Source organism: Microtus oregoni, unplaced genomic scaffold, assembly GCF_018167655.1.
Source record: "Microtus oregoni isolate MIOR12 unplaced genomic scaffold, Mior012 000012F_ref0000307, whole genome shotgun sequence".
Classification (NCBI taxonomy): Eukaryota; Metazoa; Chordata; class Mammalia; order Rodentia; family Cricetidae; genus Microtus; species Microtus oregoni.
This window is the reverse complement of record NW_024543071.1, coordinates 53,409,825-53,432,269: the sequence shown is the minus strand read 5'-3', so window position 1 is coordinate 53,432,269 and position 22,445 is coordinate 53,409,825. Positions and strand designations below refer to the sequence as shown.

Sequence of the window (22,445 nt, the reverse complement as noted above, 5' to 3'; positions counted from 1 at the left end):
GGTCAGGATGCTGGGGCCCAGAGCTCTGTCCTTCTGCAGCCTCACGTGCTGGACCTCTGCAGTCTGCCTGGCCCATCCATCTCCCTGCGGCCATGGCTGCCATGCCGCCTCCTGGTATTGAGCTGAGAGATGAGAAGGTGTGAAGGATACGGGTGCGCCAGGGACCAGCTGGCAGACAAGATGGATGAGAGGGCAGTGGGGGCCAGCAGGAGCCTGGGGCAGGCAGGCAGGCCAGTTAGGGAGGGGTGCCTGTGTTCATGTGCCGGGCTTTGTCCCCTGTGTGGACGGAGAGACGGTACGCACACACACAAAAGCTTCATCCACTGTCCTGCCGTGAGTGGGCCTGAGTTCATGTGTGTGCATGTAGGCTGTGAGTTTGTGAGTTAGCGTGTCTGTGCTATGTGTGTGTTTCCCATTACAAGTATCAAAGACAAGCACGAGAGTGCGTGCGCACACACACACACACACACACACACACACACACACACAACCCAACAGACTCCCAGGCTGGCCCGCTTCTGGGAACCTGGGCTGAGGAGGATCTGCAGAGATTGGGACAGATCTCTCAAACCTCTCCTTTGTCTCCTACTTCCCACCCACCACAGTGAATCCTGAGGCAGGAGGCCTGGGGCGCACTTCACTGGAGGCCCCTGGGAGATTCTGGTGCCCTTTGACTTGAAGACAGCACCCCTTTCTTGCTTTCTTGCCTGGGCAAAAGCTCCAGAGCCAATGTCCTCGTCCTCACACAGTGGAGTATGAATCAGTGCAGGGTGGGACCCTCACCGCACCCCTCCACGTGTATATGGGGGGGACCCTCACCGCACCCCTCTCCACGTGTGTATGGGGGGTGGGACCTTCACCGCACCCCTCTCCATGTGTGTATGGGCAGGGTGGGATCCTCATCGCACCCCTCCACGTGTGTATGGGCAGGGTGGGATCCTCACCGCACCCCTCTCCATGTGTGTATGGAGGGGGGAGGTGCCCATCCAGCTTCAGGCTGGAATCTGAGGTTGAGAGACATTGAGTGGCAGCAGGAGGCAGGGCTAGCTAATCTGAGTGCACCACACTCAGAGAAAAGCACTCCTCCAGCCATGGGTTTGGGTCCTGCCTGTTTGTCCCCAGCAGCACCAGACTCTAAAGAGGCTTGGCTATTCCTTCCCAGGGTGGGCTGAGGGGATCTGGCCAGGTGAATTTCTGTGGGTCATTTAGCACAGGCCACTAGTCAAAGGGTGCCCTCAGCTAAGGAAGTGAGGGCTTCCAAGCCCCATCCCTGGGTGGTGACTAGGTTTCCCTCAGGACAGATGGGGAAGCTTGGAGGAGGTGCCTGGCAAGGCTGGAGAGGGACCAGTGGTTAGAGTGGATGCACAGACTGCCTCAGTTTACCCTAATGGAGATGACAGATGATCATCAGGTGAGGGTGTGACCCCTGCTATGCTGTTTTCAGCTAAGGCCAGAACATCCCAGGCAGAGCTGATTATTCACTGAAGTCAGGGATATCTGACTACCCAGTCTGGAGCTCTTCCTGCCTCTCTTGTGTTTCCTGCTCGTCCCTTATCCCATTCAATACTAGCAGGCTGGGGTCTTCGGCTGTGAGGGAGGGCACCACTTCTGCACTTAGCTCTCATCTGCCACCTCTCCTGTTGCCTCCCCTTTCAGCTCTTCCATCTAGCCGGATCCTGGCCCCTGTGGACACCAGGCTGTCCTCAAGATGGCACTCCACCCCCACCTGCACTGGGACCATTGATCAGGAATAGCTGGGGGGCTCTCAGCTGGAGAAGAGAGAGAGGACCAGGAGAGGAGAGGGGGAGCTTTGCAACGTCACAGCCTCCCCACCTGCCCCCTTCCACATGTGCCTGCCCCTGGAGCTAAACCCAGCCAGTGGTCCAGCTCCAGACACTACAGTCAGAGGTGGTTTGGAGACCCCCCCACCCTGGACATCCTAGAGCCAGACTTTATGAACATCCTGACCAAGTGCCATCTCAGGAGGAAAAGTCTTGGCCAGGGACGTGGACAGAGGACAATTGAAGAGGGAAGGGCAGTGCTGAGAACTGAGGACTTGTGCACGCTCGAGAGTGAGTTCTGTTGCTGAGCATATAGGACAACCCAGCATTGCTGGCTACTCCTCCTGGGCGAGGCTGTAGCCCCGCCTGAGCTGAGATCCTGCTGTCTGCATGGCAGGTAGGTATGGTTCAGGCAGTAGAGGTGGCCTCATAAGTAGATGGGGTTCAGGGGCTTGGACAACTGGATGGGAGGCTCCCTAAGCTACAACCTCTGATCCTGCCGATCTTCCCCCAAAAGCCTCCATTCCCTGCTGCCATCCCAGGATCTTATGACCCCTTCATGGGTCAAGGGCAGTCAGGGTTGCTGCAAAGCCCCATCCAGATGTGCTCTGTAAACAGTGGCACTGCCCACCTGGTGTGTTAGACACCTCCAGCCTTCTGTCTTTCTCATTGTTTATAATTGTTGAACGAGCTGTGATTTCCTGCACGGTAGGGTGGGGCAGCCGTGGGACTTGTGCGAGTTCAAGGACAACTTTTGTGGTTCTCTTTCCAGCCTGGTGGGTTCTAGAAATGAAGCTCAGGTTGTCTGGCTTTCATGGCAACCATTTTACCTGCTGAGCCAGCTCACTAGCCCTCCCCTTCTCTTCATCTCTATCCATCCAGCAGCCCCCTTTCTCAGGCTGACCTGGTGGTGCTGCTGGGAATGGAGACCTGGCCACCAAGGAGTCTGTGGACCCTCCTGTCCTCAGTCCCTTACTGGAATGTTGTTCTTCACCGATTTCTGTTTCCGCATTGAGCAGGGGTATCATGTAGCTGAGGCTGACCTTAAATTCAGTATGTAGCTTAGGGTAACTTCAGCTTCCAGGCACTGGGTGTACAGGTGTGCACCACCACACCTGGCTCAAAATAACCTTCTTTAAAATCCAGAGCTGGGCATTGAAAACAAGTACATGCTAGGCAAGGGCTCAACTGCCGAGGTATATCCCCAACAAAACCTTTAAACTACAGCAAGGGTATAGCATGTAAAACTTAACCGTGTTAACCATGGTTAAGCTTACAGCGTCGGGCATTAGGATACCCTTGGCTGTGTGCCCCTCAGTCTGCTTTCAGTGTCTTAGAAAGATGAAACTCTCACCCCCACGGAACACTCCTTCTCCTGGGCCCTGGCATCCCCACTGAACTCTCTGTGTTTCTGTAACTTTTTACCTTCTGTAAACAGAATTTATACAGTTTGATCCAGTGCTTCTGGTTTATCTCACTGAGAGAATGTTCACACACAGTCTCAGAAAGTCCTTTCCTTAGAGGGCTAATTACTATAATTATTATTGTAATCGTGAGCTACATTTTGTTTATCTGCTCATCTGTCAGTGGACACTCGATTGCTTCTGCCTTTTGGCTCTTGTAAGCAGTGCCGTCCCCAGGCGGGTGTGCTGACATCTTTATGTAGGTTCCTTTGGTGATTCCATGTTTAGTTTTGTAAGAAGCTTTTGATTTCCTCAAAGGCTACACCATTTTAAAATCCCACCCACCTTAGGATTCCAGTTTCTCCATAATTCCACCCACACTGGTTAAGTTCTGCCTTCTTTTCTTGTCCTAGCAGCCATCTTGACGGCTGGACCTGGATCTCACTGAGAACAGTGCTACTGATTTCTTTATTTGTGGTTTTTGAATCGGAGTCCTATTTTATTTGCTTGTTATTTTTATTTCTTCTTCCCTTTTCTTTTCTTTGTTTGTTTTGTTTCGAGACAGGGTTTCATATAGCCCAGGCTGGCCTCAAACTCATTACATAACTAAGATGAGCCTTGAACTTCCGATCCTCCTGCCTCTACCTTCAAGTCCTAGCATTACAGGCATGTACGACCATGTTGCAGTGTTTTTAACATGGTGCTGGGGATCAAACCTAGCATTCTGTGGACACCAGAAAAGCAATCTACCAACTGAGCTGTGTTCCCGGTCTAGTGTCAGTATTTTATGTTAATATTTATTTTGTAAGTGTGCCTGCTAGTTGTCAACTTCACACAAACTGGGGTCATTTTGGTAGAGGGAATTCACCCGAGGAATTGCTTGCATCAAACTGGCCTGTGGGCTTGTCTATAGGGCAAAGATTAATGTGGAGGATGCAGCCCACTGGCGTAGTGCCTCCTCAGGCAGGCGGTTAAACAAGCTGAGCCAGAGGGTGGTGGCGCACACCTTCAGTCCCAGCAGAGAGGCAGGTGAATCTCTGAGCTCAAGGTCAGCCTGGTGTACAGAGCAAGTTCTCAGACAGCCAGGGGTACACAGAGACAAATAACAACAAACAAACAAACAAACAAAGTTGAACATGCCACAAGGAGAAAGCCAGTGAGCAATTCTTCCATGGCTTCAGTTCCTACCGCCAAGCTCCTGCTTGAGTTCCTGCCCTGGTTTCCCTCAGTGATGGAATGAGAGCTCTAAACCACATAAACCCTTCCTCCCTGTCTATGACGTCAACAGACAGCGAACTAGCAGTGAGCACTAGTGGAAGTCGGAGGAGAAGCAAGTCAGTTTCCTCTTTACCACACGAGTCCTGGGAACTGAACTCGGCTGCTCGGGCGTGTTAGCTCCTTCACTCGCAGCCACCTCACCACCCACGTGTATTGTTTTCAGTCCTGATGCCGTGAGCTGTATGATTAGACACGGCTGACTTGGTAAAGTTTGCCTTAGGTATACCCTAGCTACAATTTAAAAGGTTTCGCCAGGGCATAGGAAAGTCTAAGGAAGATAGTTTAGGTAATTTGGATGAACTGGATCCGCCTTCAGCCCCCTTCCCGTAAACAGCACTGGGGGGTGGGGGCTCCACGGAGCTTTGTGCTCCTGTGGCACACTTGCTCCCTTTCCCGCCGTCTGTGCGCATGTCACCTATGAAGAGCCTCCACTGTCACTCCGCTCCCCACACCAATGTGTGTGTCTGCCCTAGGAGACATGGAAACTGGGGATCCAGAGGTCGGGCAACCTGTCCAAGGCCATGTAGCTGTCGTCTCTGCCCTCTAGGATCTCGCTGAGGGAAAGGCTTTAAATTAGAAACAGTGACTGTAATCCTGGGACTTGAAAGGCTGAGGCAGGAGGATTCCCTCTAGCTTATGGCTAGCCTTGGCTACCGAATACTACCATGCTTCAACAGTCCCATCCAGAGAGTCATGGTGACACAGGCTCGTAACCCCCGGCCCTGGGAAGTGGAGGCAAGAGGTTCCAAAGTTCAAGGACATCTTTGGAGTTTGACACCAGCCTGGGCTAAAGTCTGGGGGTGGGGGGGGGGCAAACAAACAAACAAAGTTCACTGTAACTGAACGCTTATGGGGTGATGCTTTCTGACAGCACTGGGAACAGAAGCCTGGCAGGCAGGAGACCTCCCAGAGGAAGAGGCAGTGGCCACTCCCTGAAGGATGAGGCTGGATGGACAGTGAGCTGCCAAGGGCAGGACTCACAGATTCATCCTCTCTCCACAGTCTTCCTGTCTGCTGGCCTCGGGGTACTTGCTCCCCCAGAGCCCCGGCTGGGGATGTCATACCCATCAGGTTCGGAAGCCCAAGCCATGGTAGAGGCCACGGGGCAGGGCCCCAAGAACCCACGAGTGTCCAGTGTGATGGTCCAGCTGGAGATGAAGCCCCTGTGGGAAGAATTCAACCAGCTGGGCACCGAAATGATTGTCACCAAAGCTGGACGGTATGGGCGTGGCCAGTGGGGGCTGGGCAGGGGGTGGGGCCACAGCGAGGCTGAGCACCTCCCTCCCGCAGGAGGATGTTCCCTACCTTCCAGGTGAAGATCTTGGGCATGGACACCTTGGCTGACTATGCCCTGCTCATGGACTTCATCCCTCTGGATGACAAAAGATACAGGTCTGGGCCCCTGGGGACTGGGTGATGTGGAGCCCTTCTGAGTTCCTGCCAGGGAAACCTAGCCCAGAGCAACAGCCTTTAGGCAGAAGGAAGCCTACCACAGAGGGAGTGGGCTAGTCTAGCACAGAGGGCGTGGGCTAGCCTGAGGCAGCCACAGGAATGCACACACATACAGAATTAATTAAAAATGGAGGATACTCACCAGGCAGACTGAGCATGCGGGGTCAGGATCATCCTCTTCACCATTGTCTTGGTCAGACTTGGCACCGACTAGGATAGGGACAGCCCCTGACCTCTCAATCTGCTCCCCCAGGTATGCCTTCCACAGCTCTGCCTGGCTGGTGGCAGGCAAGGCCGATCCTGCCACACCTGGCAGAGTGCACTTCCACCCTGACTCACCAGCCAAGGGCGCCCAGTGGATGCGTCAGATCGTGTCCTTTGACAAACTCAAGCTGACCAACAACCTGATGGACGACAACGGCCATGTGAGGCGCAAGCCACTAAGCCATCTGGGGGGGGGGGGACTGTGGCAGCTGTGGCAGGGTGGCACTCGGATTGGGGGGAGCCTGGAGCTAGCAGGGCTGATGTGGTATTTGAACGAGTATCTGAAGGAAAAGAGGGAGGAAGGGAAGGTGCGAAAGGAAGCTGTTTGAAGCCTAGGAGACAGCCTGAGCACAGGTCCTGAGGCCAGACAATATGGAGTGAGTCAGGAGACTCCCAGTGGGGCTGAAGTGAAAAGACGCTAAGGGAAGTGGCTGTCACACGGGGCCAAGTGCCGAGTGAGAACCCTGGCTTCTCCTCTCTGTGGATGGGAGCTATAGAGGATTTAAAGAGAGTTCATGTGTCTTGCCCAGCTTCTGTGTGGAGATGGGGCAGGACAGGATGGGGAGGCAGGGAGGCCAGTCAGCATGCAGCTGAAAGATGAGCAGGGCTGGGTAGCACGATGGCAGGTTGGAGAGGTAGTTTGAAGGCAAAGAATGGGTGGGCCCAGGGAGGGCGGTGTACTAGCTCTGGCCCTGCACTCGGCTCCCGCCTCCTACAGATCATTCTCAACTCCATGCACCGTTACCAGCCCCGTTTCCACGTGGTCTTCGTTGACCCACGCAAGGACAGTGCCCGCTACGCCCAGGAAAACTTCAAATCCTTTGTCTTCACAGAGACCCAGTTCACAGCAGTGACAGCCTATCAGAACCACAGGGTGGGTCACACCAGAGCTCATGCGGACCAGCCCTCCTCTGAGGGGTGGAGACTGAGGCTGGAGATTCCTCCTGCCCACTGGGCATCTGCCTGCATGGTGGCTCTGGAGGTCCTGGGCCAAGGGGGTCTGGGTGGATGACTGGGAGTTCCCAAGGGACAAAATGCCGAAGTGTGGGCTCTTCGGGGCCCAAATGGCTGGAGGCCAGCCGGTAACTAAACTTTCTCTCTGTAGATCACACAGCTGAAAATTGCGAGCAATCCCTTTGCCAAAGGCTTCAGAGAGAGCGACCTGGACTCATGGTACTGTCTCACACAGGTCTTCTTGCTCTAAGCCCAGCCCTGGCCCCAGGCTCCACCCAGGCAGCTCCTAAGGCCTTCACTCCTGACCTGTTTCACTGTTATGTCTTCTGGTTTGCCATGGGATCCCTATCTGACTCTGACCATAATATCTGGGGTGGGGCTCCCCTTGACCTCCTACCCCATTCCTGCTTGTCCTATCTTCAGGCCTGTGTCCCCAAGGCCACTGCTCAGCATCACAGCCCGGAGTCGTAACAACTTTGGTCCCTGCCTCCTTAAGGGTTCGGCAGAACGAGAGAAAGGTGAGGACCCAGCCCAAACACGATGCCAGGCACACAGGTCTCCAGGAAGGGGCTTCATCGTGATCAGCAATAGCCCACCCTCACCCCCACCTAGGCAGAAAGGTCCAGGGCAGGGACAAGGTATAGAGCACAGGAGGGATGCCTGGTGGGCTTCCTGGAGGAGGTGGATCCCAAGCTGGGCATCGGAGATGGAAGCCCATCTTGGGACTGGGAGAGGGTTTTTGGATAGAGGAGAAGCTAAGGAAGAAAGTCCAAGCAGAGACGAGAACAAGAAGAAATACTGAAGCAGGTCAAGATGGGTGACCAGGGACAAGGCAGACAGGACAGGTCTCAGTATTAGGACTGGGCTTACAAGGGGAAATCTGTGAGCCACTTAAACCATTTCCTCCCTCAGAAGCCAGTAAAGCTTCAGCTTTCGACTCCAGGACCCCTACCCAGCCGCACCATCAGCTGCTGCCCGCCCCAGAGGTCCTGCTGGCCCCTGCCACCTACAGGCCTTTCCCTTACCAGGACCTGTACCCTGGAGCCCCTGGCCACATTGGAATCCCAAGGGCTCGGCTGGCACCGTACCCTCTCCCCAACATCGGCCCTGATGGAGATCAGGAAGACCCAACCCTCCCAGGCAAGCTGGGGCTCCTATCCTCCTCTGCCTTGTGCTTGGAACCTAGCCAACACTCCCAGTGATGGCCAAGTGCTTTGGAAGCACTTTTACCCTGTGCCCCACCTCTCCCATCCTCCTCTTGTAAGACATCTTCTAAGGAAGCCCTGATGGCAGTGGTTCCTGCCTCAAAGTCAGTCTGGGCCTCCAATCTTGGAATCAGGACTCCTACTCAGAAGCCCTGAATCCTGACCCCTGCCTCGAAGACGACTTCTCTAAATCCTGTTTCAATTGTCCTTCCCCCACATTAAACTGCTTGACACCGGGAGTCAGAGCACTCTGTCCACAGGAACTCCCAGACAAGACGGTCCCATCACCTTTGTAGGTATCCAAAAGCTGGACCCAGGTGCACAGGGTGATGGTAACATTAATGAGGCCAGCAAGGCTGCACTTAACCTGGTGTGTCCCCTACTTTGTGCACCCATATAAGGACGTAACCGGCTCGGAGAGGCTTCTGCTCACAATCACACAGCCAAGTACATCCGACACCTGTTACTCCATTTAAAAGCTGTGCCCCAAGGCTGGTCCTGAAGGCTAGGAGCCATAGAGGGGTGCTTAATATGACTGGTAGGGATCACACAGGCCAGGGTAGGGACGCGTGTAGACTGGAGAGCCAATCAAGGCCGGAGAGTAAAGTTCAGGTGGACAGGGGCTGGATTCCTGCTAGACAGACACTGGTGGGATAAGGCTGGGGGAGGCGCGTATCCTTCATTCTCTTGGGGTGGGCGCCCCGGGGAACCGGAAGACTCCGACTTTGCTTAACCCGGAGCTCTTCCTGTGAGACCTTCTGGAAAGCACCGACACCTGCAGGAGCGAGAGACAAGGAGCCCAGCAGATCTTCACCAGCCAGACATCTCAACTCCCGAATCTGAAGTCAATTCAGGTTACCCAAGCGTTCCGGAAACACAAAGACCAAAACAACCCGGCTGCACTGATAGGGAAGTCACGCCCCCGGAAAGAAACTCAAGTCAGGGGGACCACTTTACCGGACACGCCTCCACGGGCTCTAGGCCAGGTCTTTCCCTAAGGTGGCGCTCTGGTCCCGGTACACAAAACCGGTTCTACCCTCATCTAGCAAGCCCCTCCTCAGATGCCCCACCCCAATCACCTCTGCTGCCCAATAACAGCTGATCCTGCCTTCTCGCCCCTGTATGCCCCGCCCCCGAAGGCCTCCGAGGCCCCGCCCCAGCTGGCACTGCCCCGTCCGCCTCCGAAGCCCTCTGGAGCAGGCCCCGTCCCGGCGGCCTCTGAAGCCTTGTTCCGTTCCGGCAGTCCCGGACCGGCCGTCCCCGACCGATCCGATTCCCGACCCCACCCGAGGCGCCGCCCCAGCAGGCACACACGCTTCCGACCGGCCATGAGTCTCCGCCCCTCAGTCCCCAGCAACGCCCCCTTCCGGGTCCCGCTTGGTTCCCGGCTCCGCGCCGGCCGGCGCCCTCCATGTCCCGGTCATCTGAGACATGCTGCCTGATTGCCTGTCTGCCGAGGGCGAGCAGCGCTGCCGGCAGCTGCTAGCTGGGACCACTGCCCGGCTACGCTCGCGGCCTGCGGCGGCCGCAGTGCTCGTGCCGCTGTGCCTGGTGCGCGGTGTCCCAGCGCTCCTCTACACGCTGCGCTCCAGCCGCCTGCGCGGGAGGCACAAGGGGCAAGTCAGGTACACCGGCCGCGGGCGCACCTCCTGCGGCCCGTACAGCCCGCTGAATTTTTCCCTTCAAAAACTGGACTCTGCTCCTTGCCGGGAACTGGAGGGAGCCTGTCCGGGGTTCCCCTTCTTTGGCTTCGCCCTCAGCAGAATTGAGAACACTGCAGGGTCAAAGTCTGTATCGCAGGGACACAACAGGCAGACTTGGGGTGTCGGAGCAGCAGGATAGTCTTGCCCTGCTGCCGACCTCATGCCCTAACCTGTATCTCCAGTGCCTCCCCTCACCCCCTAACTCTAATGATATAGGGAGGTAAACTGTCCCCTGAAGGCCTGTGGTCCCAAGACTCCCTTTACTCATTCAGTTTCCCAGGTGGTAAGTGTGACCCCGACGACCAAGATGTAATACATACGGCCCTTCGGGAGACTCAAGAGGAGCTGGGTCTAAAAGTGCCCAAGGAGCATGTGTGGGGTGTCTTGCAGCCTGTGTATGACCCGGTGAGCCACCTCATCCTGTCACGCTGTGTACCCCAAGTGAAGGGTGAGCCTGCCCTGCTCAGGGTCCAAGGAAGGCGTGCAGGGTAGGCTGCGTTGCTCTGGGCTTGAATGGCAAGTGGGTGATTTCAGGGTAGTACCGGTGAGGGCAGAGGGTTAAAACTCTTCGAACTTGTAATCAGGCAGCATTGCTAGAAGCCAAGGAAAAGGACTGGAGGTCTGGGCCATGACTACCCAAGGCCTCTGAATGGCAGAGCAGGTCTGCCTCTGAGGTTTGCTTCTCCTGACTGCTCACCCTCCTCCTACCCCAGGCAAAGGCAACTGTAGTCCCCGTGCTTGCCAACGTGGGCCCATTGGATCTGCAGAGCCTCAGGCCCAACCCTGAGGAGGTGAATGGGGGGTACTGGGGAGTTGGGATGTCCTACCGGGGGATTCAGAGGCAGTCAGTCCTCTGTCCACCCTCTCCTTGTCTCCTGCCCACAGGTGGATGAAGTGTTTGAGCTGTCTCTGGCCCACTTGCTGCAGACACAGAACCAGGGGTATACCCACTTCTGCCAGGGCGGCCACTTCCGCTACACAATGCCTGTCTTCTTGAATGGACCACACCGTGTCTGGGGCCTCACAGCTATCATCACTGAGTTCACCCTAAAGTTGCTGGCCCCTGACATCTACCAGCCCTACCTAGTTGTCCCTGAGCTGCCTAGGAGTTGAGGCCTGGCCTTTAAGTGCCTCTGCCTTCGTTTGACCAGGCTACTCCAGAGCTGATTAAAAGTCTTTGACAACTCTCTCTCAGCATCTCTGTGTGCAGGATGAAAAAGCAGGGCATGGTGGCACACCCTTGGAATTCCAGCATTGGGGAACAGTTAGGTGGATCTCTTGGGGCTGCTGGCCAGCCCGGATAGGCTACTTGGTGAGAACCAGACCAAATAAAAGACCCTGTTTCAAAAAAACCAAGATGGGGCTGGTGAGATGGCTGGGTGGGTAAAGGCACCTACCACAAAGCCCGACAACCATTGTCTAACTTGGGGACCCACGTGGTGGAAGTAGAGAACCAACTCTTGCGAGTTGTCCTCTGACCTCCACATACATGCTCACGTATGTGTATGGATAGAGATACACAGAATACATGTTTAAAACATGGAAGAAGAAAAGTATGTGGTTTACCCTTGTAATGCCTGCACAGTGGAGGCAGAAACTGGCAGATGGAGAATTCAAGGTCCCCTTGCACTTGGGTTACATATTGAGACTTTGTCCCAGAAACCAATAAATTGTTGGGTAGCAGAAGGGGAAGGGATGCTGGAGCTACTGTCAGTGAGATTCCCCTGCCAGGAACACCTCAAAGAAGTGACCAATTGCCAGGACAGAAGTGACCAATTGCCAGGGTGGAGGCCGGTCTAAGTAGAAGGTACCGCCTGGGCGGTGGAAGAGAAGAGATTGTGGAGATGAAGTGATAGGCCAGTCCACACAGAGGGCCACCGTAAGGTCAAGGGGCAGACATGGTAGGGAGACAAAGGGGCATGACTGATTTGACTGTATCCCAGCCAGGGGACAGGGCTGAAATGTGGCGTGATCTTCAGCTGGTTTCCTCAAGGGAACCAGAATGCAGGGCCTTCCCAGCTGCAGTACCCACTTCTTCCACAGAAGCCTCCCCATTTCTGCACACTTCAGCGGTCCCTTCTCTTCACCTCCTTTGTCCCCCTTCTCACCTATTTCCTCTCCCGCCTACCCCCAGCACCCCCTTTGTCACCTCTAGCCCTGCAGCCTTCTTACCCAGCAGCAGGAACACATGACGGTGGCAAAAATAGCTCCATCTGACAGAGTGTGAATGGAGGGGCATAGCAGGAGACGGCTGGGCAGCCAGCGCTAGGGAAGGGCCCTTGGGCAGTGTGGGCACCTGATCCCCTCCCCTGCTCAGTCACACACTTGCTCAGATGGGTCACTTTAGTCTTGGGTTCTGTTGCCCTAAGCATACACCAGAGCCAGCAGCAGCAGAGCAGAGACGCAGCTGTCAGAGGTAAGGCCCCCAAAGGGCTGACTCCAGCCTTGACCTCCAGGTAGAGCTCCTAACCCTTCCCTTCAGTCTGTCCTAGGGCAACCTTGCTGATGTTTCTTTATTCCATCTTGGTGGCTAGGTGTGTGCCCAGTGTCTCTGGTAGGTGAGAGCTTTCTCTTGAGTCTCTATGTCTGAGCCACCATGGCGTGTGCAGGGCCAGCTGGTGGGCGGCAGCGGGTGAACATGCAGGAACACATGGCCATTGACGTGAGTCCCGGCCCCATACAGCCCATCCGCCTCATTTCTGACTACTTCCCACACTTCTACCCCTTCCTGGAGCCGGTGCTGCGTGCACCAGGCTCGCAGGCTATGCTGGCCCCGGCCATCCACTCTGCATCCCAGCTGCAACCCAACCCAGAGCCAGAAGGAGACTCGGATGACAGCAGTGAGTAGGGGAAACAATGAGGGGGTGCTCCCTAGGACCGGATGGGGTGTTCTAGCACCATGGCAAAGGCCAGGCAAGTGGCACTGTGCCATGTGGGATAGGTGGGTGCAGAATTGGGGTGACCATGCCTGCCACTTGCCACCTTAGCTGCCCTGGGTACCCTGGAGTTCACACTTCTCTTTGATGCGGACAACAGCACCCTGCACTGCACAGCCCATCGTGCCAAGGTGAGGATGAAGGCAGCGGTTCTGGGATGGGACAAGCCACAGGCCTCTACATTCATTTTCTGTTTCCAGGGCCTCAAGCCACCAGCCTCGGGCTCTGTGGACACCTATGTCAAAGCCAACTTGCTGCCGGGGGCCATTAAGGTAAGGGTAAGATCTAGGCCCCTTAGATGGCAGGGCCAGCTTAGGTACCCATGGATCCTGCTTCACCACTACTCCAAGAACTAAGTCTCAGTTGCAAGGATTCAAGAGTCAAGGCAGGAGGCCAGGAGGATGCCTGACCTCCCTGCCTGGCTCCAGGCCAGCCAGCTTCGGACACGCACTGTTCGAGGCACCAGGGGACCTGTCTGGGAAGAGACACTCACCTATCATGGCTTTACTTACCAGGATGCCGGACGGAAGACCCTGAGGTGAGGACCCAGATCAGGCCACCGGTAGGGAGGCAGGGGGTGGGGCTCGTATGACCAGGAGTGACCTGGTTGGCCACTAGGTTATGTGTGTGTGAAGACTCACGACTGCGGCGACGTGCATCCCCCTTAGGGGAGCTACGAGTGCCCCTGAGGAAGCTAGTGCCAAACCAAGCCAGGAGCTTTGACATTTGTCTGGAGAAGCGGAGGCTGGTGAGTGGAGTTGGGGCTCAGGTTGGGCCCACAGAGCCAAATTCCATGTAATGAAAATGGGGTAAGGGACCTGGACAATATCTCCTGAACTGACCAAGGGTTTTGCTTTTTCAGACCAAGAGGCCCAAGAGTCTGGACACAGCCCGTGGGATGTCTCTGTATGAAGAGGTAGGTAGGAGAACTTGACCGAGCAGGTATGGAGACAGACAGGCCCAGGCGGCCCAGGCTGGGATCAGAGGTTTGGAGGAATTTGAGTCCATCTCTCTCATAAGTTCTCTGAGTCCTCAAGAACTGGCTAGGCAGGGTGACAATGACTCTTTTGCTAGGGTAGCCTGGAGATGAGGAACCCTAGGAAGGACCTGCAGAGTTCTCAGAAGACAGGCAGGCAGAGAACCAGCAATCTAGAGGCAGAGCCTGAAAGTTGGTATTTGTGACCAGAGGTGGGAGGACTGGCTAGGGTGGAACAAGCTCGTCTACCACTAGTGTCCGCTCTGGGGATACCTCTGGGTGTTCCTGTCAGGAGGCAGTGACGGTAACCCCACAGCCCGGTAGGAAGGGCATCTACAAGGCTGGAGGCAGGCCTTCCAGCTGCTCCCATCAACAGAGTAGGTGCCCTGCCCACTAGAGGAGGCCTAGCTTCTGCAGCGGCTGATTAGCTAACCCCAAGCCTTTGAGTCCCACACAGTGGTCATCAGTAAGAACCCCCAAACAGTCTGCCGATCCCAGAGCCCATGTGCAGTTGTGCCCTGGCACACGGAAGCGGAGGCCATACACTCCTGCATTACCAAGCACTGCCAATGACAAAAGTCTAGATCTCTGCCATCAATTCTACCCCAAAGATGGGAAAGAAGGCTTGATTACCCAGGCCGTCATCCTAGCTGGGGGCTCCAATGTCTAAAGAATGTGGCAAAAGCCGGGCGGTGGTGGCGCATGCCTTTAATCCCAGCACTCGGGAGGCAGAGACAGGCGGATCTCTGTGAGTTCGAGACCAGCCTGGTCTACAAGAGCTAGTTCCAGGACAGGCTCCAAAACCACAGAGAAACCCTGTCTCGAAAAACCAAAAAAAAAAAAAAAAAAAAAAAGAATGTGGCAAAGGATATTCATAACATGGTCAGCCAGGCAGTGGTTGTGGAGGTGGGCTTAAGAGGTAAGAGACCTGTCTCTCTCTCTGGTGACAGTCTCCCAGAGCTATTTCCATTGCAAGGGAACAAGCCACTTAGAAAGCTCCTGGTTTTGACACGTCACATGCATGGCTGTGACAATCATCAGTTCTCCTACTGACAGAGAGGTGAGCAGCAAGCCCCTGCCTTTCTTGGGCTTTGGAGGATACAGATCTCTGAGTGCCACTGTAAGGTCTCTTCTGGGAACGGGGGAAATGGCTGTTTAAGGAAATAAAGTTGATGGCCTGGTTTTTCTATAGCCATCTGTGCTCTCACAGTGGGGCCCGGCCGCTTGAGACAGGTGGCAGGCTTCAGACAGGACAGGGTCTGACTTAGCTTGCATCTCCAGGAGGAGATGGAGGCAGAAGTGTCTGGGGAAGAACGTGGACGCATCCTCCTGTCCCTATGCTACAGCTCCCAGCGTGGTGGCTTGCTGGTGGGCGTGCTGCGCTGTGCCCACCTGGCCCCCATGGATGCCAATGGCTACTCGGACCCCTTTGTCCGCCTGTGAGTAGAAACAGACAGGTGGGCATGGAGAATGAGAGAGAAAACCTTTGGTTCTGCAGGGGCACACCTGACAAGCCCATCTCTCCTTCTAGTTTTCTGCATCCAGGTTCTGGGAAGAGATCCAAATACAAGACCAGTGTTCGAAGAAAGACCCTGAACCCTGAGTTCAATGAGGTGGGTCACAGCTGGGAGAACCCAGTAAGTGTGGTCATGGTTTAGCAAACCAGGCCCTGCTTGAGCCCGTTTCTAAAGCGGCAAAGAACTCACCTCTTTCCTGTCCCTTTCCCTACAGGAATTCTTTTACGCAGGTCATAGGGAGGAGTTGGCCCAGAAGACACTGCTGGTGTCGGTGTGGGACTACGACCTGGGCACAGCTGATGACTTCATTGGTGAGCAGCAACACAGGGTGCTGAGGGGGGTGTCTCACGAGCCTCTGCTGGCTACTGACCCCTCCCTCGGCAGGTGGGGTACAGCTGAGTAACAGAGCCAGTGGGGAACACCTTCGCCACTGGCGTGAGTGTCTGAGCCGCAGTGACCGCCGGCTGGAACTGTGGCACCTGCTGGACAGTGTGCCCCCACAACTTGGCGACTAGCCAGCACAGAACCCTGCTTGCAGCCTGTTCAGGGGCCAAGATGTTGCTGCAGCTAGAAAGAGCTGTAGGTTGGCCCTACCTGCTGTGCCCATTCCTGTCTCCTTTCAGTCACCCTACCTCCAAACACAATGCAAAATAAACATCTGCTTCTGCTAGCCAGGTGCCTGGCCTTGCTCTAGGAACACCTGCCTCTTCTCTGCCTGCTTCACAGGGCAGACCAGGCCCATACCCTCCTGTCTCTTAGCATTTAGAGCAGTGGTTCTCAACCTTCCTAACAATGCAACCCTTCAACATAGTTCCTTATGTTCTCATAACCCCCAGCTTCTAACTGTAACTTTGCTACTGTTATGAGTCATAATGGAAATTTCTAATGTGTGACCCCCAAGAGGGCCATGACCCACAGGATGAGAAGCACTGCCTTAGAGGCTGCAATGGGCCAGGTTCACGACTGGGCACACAGCTCAGCGGCAGCATGCTCACCCAGCATGCCCTCAGGCCTGGGATGGATCCCCTAGTGTCAAGCCCAGCCTTCACCTCCCTGTCCCATCCTGCTTCTCTTGCCCAGTGAGGGAGCAAACGCCCCAAGTGGATGGGGGTGGAGGGGTGAAAAGCACAAGCACAGACAAGCTGTGATCGGAGAGCAGGCAGCACTTGTTTATTGTCCAGCTTCCCAGAGGGATGTGAAATTCGGAGGCCAGGGTACAGCTCAGGAGGCTGCCTGCCGGGCCGGGTGCTGCAGAGCAAACCGGTGCATTCGCTCCTCCAGCTCTGGCCGGAAGTGTCGGATCAGACCCTGGAAAGGAGAGGGAGGCACTGTATGAACCAGAATTCAAAATTCCCAAAGCTCTGGACTCTAATGCCACCCACCACAGTATGGCACAGCAGGGCAGTGTGTACCTGTACTGGCCATGCGGCCCCATCACCCAGAGCACAAATGGTGTGGCCCTCTATCTGCTTGCTGATCTCCCAGAGGGAGTCAATCTCAGCTGGCCGGGCATCCCCCTTCACAAAGCGGGCCATCACTTTGTTCATCCAGTCAACACCTGCAACAGAGCAGCAAGAGGGGCCTGAGGCTCTCCCACTAGGGAGGGGGACAACACTCAAGGGGTGCAGGCCTCATGGCAGATTAAGAACAGCCCAGCAACCAAACCCCAGCCTTTCTGGGAAGCTCACCCTCACGGCAGGGGGTACACTGGCCACAGCTCTCATGCTTGTAGAACTCAATGAGACGAGCAATGGCTTTCACAATGTCTGTCTAGGAGACAAGAAGCAACGCGCAGACACCTTAGCCTCCCACAAAACCCTTAGCCTGGGTTCCAGTGTTCTGGCCCACTCTCCCACTGTACTGGGATCTCAGGCTGTAAGGATTGGTAGGGTAGGGAGTAATGCCCAGGCTGGCAGGAGGATTGTGGGGCATGGGGCTATTACCGAGCGATCCATGACAATCACCGCAGCTGTGCCCAGGCCTGTCTGTGCCTGCACCAGTGCATCAAAGTCCATAAGCACTGTCTCACACACAGATTTGGGGATCAGTGGAGTGGATGAGCCACCAGGAATCACAGCAAGGAGGTTGTCCCAGCCGCCGGTGACACCACCTGTGGCAATACCCAAAAGAATTACCATGGGTAAGCCTGGCACACCCGCCTAGGCTTAAGACAGGACTAATGTCAGCCCTGAACCCAGTCCCGCCCCTGAATTTCCCCCTGTGCCACCTCCTAGCACCTTGCCCCTCCTGGCTGGTCCTCAGGCTTACCAGCATGCTTCTCAATCAGCTCCTTCAGTGGCACAGACATCTCCTCCTCCACAGTGCAGGGGTGGTTGACATGGCCAGAGATGTTGAACAGTTTGGTACCTGAGTTGCGTTCTCGGCCAAAGCCAGCAAACCAGGTGCCCCCACGACGGCAGATGGTGGGGGACACAGCCACTGTCTCCACATTGGCCACAGTTGTGGGGCATCCAAATACCCCTTCAAGAAAATAAAAAGAGATCGGTGACTGGTGGCTTCCCAGGAAAGGGAACAATTTTTTTTTTTTTTTTCCAAGACAGGGTTTCTTCGTGCAGCCTCAGCTGTCCTGGAACTTGCTCTGTAGACCAGGTTGGCCTTGAACTCAGAGATCCCCACCTGCCTCTGCGCGTGCCACCACTGCCTGGCTGGGAACATGTTTCTTGCAGTGGGATGTTTCCTGCCCTGGTCTTGTGGCAGTTCCTACTCTTATCTACTCAGCACTCTTGCCCACACTGCTCTCCAGTCCAGGGGAGCTCATCTGCTCACCACCACACTCCTAGCTCCTACAGCAGGTACTGTGGGACGCAGTCCTCAGCTAGCAGAGGACATGGGTGTCTGATGGTGGCACTGGTGGAGCCTGTGTTACTGATACCTTCTATCAATCCATCCTCCCCTCCAAAGGGCACAGAGAAATATCGTAAGAACCACCCAGGGGGCCCCTGGTCAGATCCAGGATCTCACAAGGTCTTACCCACGTCTGCTGGGAAGGGTGGCTTCAGGCGTGGCTTTCCCTGCTTGCCCTCAATGGACTCAATGAGTGCTGTCTCCTCTCCACAGATGTAGGCCCCAGCCCCGCGCACCACAAACACGTCAAAATCATAGTCAGAGCCACAGGCATTCTTGCCAATCAGACCTGCTTCATAGGCCTCTCGGATAGCTACCTGTGGGACAAAGTGTGAGTTCCCCAGCCCCACCACACTCCAAGAGTCAGCCTCTAATCCAGGGGCCATGGAACCCTTAAAGACTTCCTAAATCAACCTTTGGAGCACAAAGGAAGACGTCTGGAGCCATGTCCTGTTGCTGATGTAAGCAGAAATGGGATACCCCAGCCCAGGCTGGACCACAGACTAGTGCTACCATCTAAGAACGGCTGTGCCAGGAAAGGAAGCACGAGAGGGATGCATGCACTGCCGGCCAATACCCATGTGCTCACCTGCAGATTGGAGGCCTCGTTGTAGAACTCCCCTCGGATGTAGATGTAGGCAGCCCGGGCGCCCATGGCTCGGCCTCCCACCAGGCAGCCCTCCACCAGCTTATGAGGGTCATGGCGCATGATCTCTCGGTCCTTACAGGTTCCTGGCTCCCCCTCATCAGCATTCACCACCAGGTACTTGGGCCTGTGGGGTCCTGAACATCAGTCAGGCTACAGACATACCAGGACCCAGCACTCAACCAAACTCCATTCCTTCTGTACCCAGAGAAGCCTCAAAAAAGCTGATCCTCTCTGCCCCAGCTCATGTTCTTTGCCTCACTCCAATGACAGCCCAGTCATCTTTGGCCAGGTATGTCCACAAGAAAAGTCTTTGCTCTCCCTGTGCCTTCCCTTCCGAGTCAGCTCCTGGTCATAACAACTCTTCTCCAACCTCCACCACAGCCCAGAGACCAACAAGAGGTAGAGCAGCTGACTTAAAAAATAAATAAATAAATAAACAAACAAACAAATCAATAAATAAATAAAAGGAAAATAAAAATTTGGTTGAGTGCGGTGGCCCACACCTTTAATCCTGGTACTCTTCTTTTTTTGTTTATTTTTTTGAGACAGGGTTTCTCTGCAGCTTTGGAGCCTGTCCTGGAACTCACTCTGTAGACCAGGCTGGCCTCGAATTCAGAGATCCGCCTGCCTCTGCCTCCTGAGTGCTGGGATTAAAGGCATGCACCACCAATGACTGGCTATCCCAGTACTCTTGAGTCAGAGGCAGTCTGGTCTACAAAGCAGGTGCCAGGATAGCCAGAGCTATACAGGAAAACCCTGTCTGGATAGCCCATGGCTCACTGCTATGATTTACACTCTAAGTGTCAACTGAAGCTGTAGATCAAAAGTTGAACCAGCATTATCTTTCTAATTCCCACATATCATACTCAGGCATGAAAAAAGAAACTTCAGATTTGAAAGGAGCAGATTCTGCGAAGCTCAACAATTACTAATAAGGCCTGCCTGAATCAAAATCTTGTGTGGATTGTAGACTCTTGCGTCCCTGCTGAGGAAATCCGGAGAGCTCTTAAGTTCTGCCTAACTGCTTACAGTCTGATAAGTCCCCCAGAATCACTCTCAGAGTCCAGTGCTCCAGCAGCCCCCAGTCTGTCCTACAACCACATCTCAGGGTACTCCCCACAAACCTGCCATCTGAGGGCTTATTCATGAAGCTCCATTTGAGGCCAGTGGGAAAGCCAGCACCACCACGGCCCCGTAAGCCAGATGTCTTGATCTCACCCAAGATCCAGTCAGGCCCTTTCAGCAGGATCTCTTTTGTCTTGTACCAGTCACCCCGACTCTGGGCCCCTTTCAACCTGGAAGGAGTAGGAAAGGATGTAAGGAAGAGGCCCTTTGAAGGGACCCAGCAGTCCAAGGGCACTGTCTCACCTCCAGTCATGGCGACCATACAGGTTGGTGAAGATCCGGTCTTCATCCTTCAGTGAGCCAAATGAGGTTTTCTTGGGTGCTGTCTGGAGAGACAGAAGGTCAGGAGGCGGCCCAGCAGAGCTCTGTGGCCATGAGGGGTTGGGCAGACGCTTCAGCTTCTTGGGCCCTTCAGAATAGGAGGGGCTGGGCCACAGAGGGGGCCGAGGCTTCAGACTCTTCTAATGGTGACAGGTAGCTGCAACGCTACCTCTTTCAGTGCTTCCTGCTTAGAAGTTACAGAGCTAAACATTCCACACCTCACCTCAACTCACCCAGGTAACAATCCTGAGGTAGGAATCCTTTCCTCCATTTTACAAAGGAGGAATCAGAGGCCCAGAGCAAAAGGAACTTAGGGACGGTCATAAAGCTAAAAGCAGATGGCCCCTGCTGAGCCCATGTTATGCTTCAACTATGGCATCAACACTGCTTCAAGTCCAGCATGTATTTGTCTGGAGGGGTCTGACATCCCTGCTAAGGAAGCAAACTGTGTTCACTGGGGATGGGACACAAAAGGGATGTGGGGCCTACCTGGGATAAAGTGGAGATGTATGGGCTGGAATGGGTCATGACAGTAGAAAGTGGGCAGACTTCCAGTCTCGCCTCCTTAAAAGTACTTCTCAGGTGTTGTGGTGGATGCCTGTGGTCCTAAGAGCACCCCGGGACGCTGATAAGAGCATCATTACTAGTTCGACTACAGCTTGGGCTATAAAGTGAGCCCCTAGCTCATAACGCAAACAAAAACCACAAAAGTGCTTCCTGGTCACTACAGGAAGCAGAACACTGGCGGGGGATGAGGAGATATCCATCCTCTCCAACGCTGTTTTCTGCATTTGCAAATGGGGAATGACCCCGATACCCGGCAAGGCTGCGCGAAAGAAATAACAGACCTTGATTGCCTCAAACCCTGCAAACCCTCACGCTAGGACGAGGTTGCTAAATAAAGGAAGCTGGACCGGAGAGCCCTGGGTCGGGACCGTTCGTTTTTATTCAGGCTGAGCTGCAGCCCGAAGAGAAGGAGCGCGCCGCGCGGACACCCCAGGCCTGAACCAGGAAGGGCCTCACCGTGCCGCTGCTGAAACGCACAGATACCCGCACGGGAAGCGACCCGCAGAGAACTTGCCGTGCCGCTAGCATCGTGGGACCCAGGCGGGTCACCTCCCGCTGTCACCTTCACAGCTCCCGGCGCGGGACAGGCGCGAGAGAAACGCACAGGTGGGGGCGCACAGGAAGTGCGTCACACGCCTGTCAACCAGCGGCGCGTTCACGCGCCGTCCCCGCGCCTTCACGCTCTGCCATTGGCCCCACCTACCAAGAGGGCGTAGACACGAGGGCCGTAAATTTACTCTCGTGCTGGGCCTTCTGGGAGATGTAGTCCAGCTGCCCCAGCCCCTCCTTCCTTGGATACCAATTTCCTTTCCCAAGTAAACAAGGCTCCGGTGTCGCCCTCTGCTGGATCCCGAGTATTCCACTTCCTGGTGGACACCAGCTGTATGCACGGATAGACGCTGGGGAGAGAATCAGTGGTGCTAGAGCCGGATCGATCTGATCTGGTGTAATTATGCTTACCCAGTCGAACGCTATTGGACTAAGCGCTCCCTCTGGACATCCGTCTGCCCGGGGAAGTGCTTATTAACCACAGAACCAGGTGACACACACACCCTACACACTCCCTCTGGACATCCGTCTGCCCGGGGAAGTGCTTATTGACCACAGAACCGGGTGACACACACACACACACCCAAGGCTGACCCTGTTTCTTTGCCTTGATCTTCTCGATGCCCGTGTGTCTGCAGGCCTTCACTGGGTGTCACATGCTCCAATAGAAGCTGCACGGCTTGCCCTTCCCTTTCCAGGGGATCTACCCTTGGTGCTCTGGCTCCACACTGCAGCCTGATGCCTCCTGTCTTCAGAATCCAACCCCAGATCGGCACTTAAGGATTCCACCATCCCTTCAGCATGGTCCAAGCCACTGTTGTCTTTTCCAAGACCCTTTTCTGGGCCTCGCTGGGCATTAGCATGAGTGTTGCTATCTCCTTCCCCTTATTTTCTCTGTCC

General features: G+C 55.1%; 4 protein-coding genes across 4 annotated transcripts; 3 read left to right on the top strand and 1 right to left on the bottom strand.

Annotated features, from left to right (window-relative positions):
- The first annotated feature begins 5,489 nt into the window (after positions 1 to 5,489).
- Tbx10 (T-box transcription factor 10) lies at positions 5,490 to 8,334 on the top strand. Its single transcript, XM_041662086.1, has 7 exons — positions 5,490 to 5,681; positions 5,753 to 5,854; positions 6,168 to 6,339; positions 6,897 to 7,052; positions 7,284 to 7,351; positions 7,556 to 7,650; positions 8,045 to 8,334. The coding sequence occupies exons 1-7, from the start codon at positions 5,518 to 5,520 to the stop codon at positions 8,332 to 8,334; spliced, it is 1,047 nt and encodes a 348-aa protein (XP_041518020.1). The 5' UTR covers positions 5,490 to 5,517.
- Positions 8,335 to 9,610: 1,276 nt separating this feature from the next.
- Nudt8 (nudix hydrolase 8) lies at positions 9,611 to 11,229 on the top strand. The gene is made up of 4 exons (XM_041661849.1): positions 9,611 to 9,962; positions 10,313 to 10,445; positions 10,754 to 10,831; positions 10,926 to 11,229. Exons 1-4 carry the CDS (start codon positions 9,769 to 9,771, stop codon positions 11,151 to 11,153), a joined length of 633 nt encoding a protein of 210 aa, XP_041517783.1. The 5' UTR covers positions 9,611 to 9,768; the 3' UTR covers positions 11,154 to 11,229.
- Positions 11,230 to 12,442: 1,213 nt separating this feature from the next.
- On the top strand, positions 12,443 to 16,096 carry LOC121454527 (double C2-like domain-containing protein gamma). Its single transcript, XM_041661921.1, has 11 exons — positions 12,443 to 12,456; positions 12,575 to 12,880; positions 13,028 to 13,107; positions 13,177 to 13,248; positions 13,405 to 13,514; positions 13,595 to 13,724; positions 13,839 to 13,892; positions 15,234 to 15,391; positions 15,484 to 15,565; positions 15,684 to 15,780; positions 15,854 to 16,096. Exons 2-11 carry the CDS (start codon positions 12,637 to 12,639, stop codon positions 15,982 to 15,984), a joined length of 1,158 nt encoding a protein of 385 aa, XP_041517855.1. The 5' UTR covers positions 12,443 to 12,456; positions 12,575 to 12,636; the 3' UTR covers positions 15,985 to 16,096.
- A 521-nt stretch (positions 16,097 to 16,617) lies between these two features.
- Positions 16,618 to 21,618, bottom strand: Ndufv1 (NADH:ubiquinone oxidoreductase core subunit V1). The gene is made up of 10 exons (XM_041662209.1): positions 21,453 to 21,618; positions 20,352 to 20,434; positions 20,108 to 20,278; positions 18,924 to 19,107; positions 18,462 to 18,651; positions 17,738 to 17,950; positions 17,413 to 17,579; positions 17,158 to 17,239; positions 16,882 to 17,027; positions 16,618 to 16,777 (listed from the first exon to the last, which is right to left on the bottom strand). The coding sequence occupies exons 1-10, from the start codon at positions 21,522 to 21,524 to the stop codon at positions 16,691 to 16,693; spliced, it is 1,395 nt and encodes a 464-aa protein (XP_041518143.1). The 5' UTR covers positions 21,525 to 21,618; the 3' UTR covers positions 16,618 to 16,690.
- Positions 21,619 to 22,445: the final 827 nt, after the last annotated feature.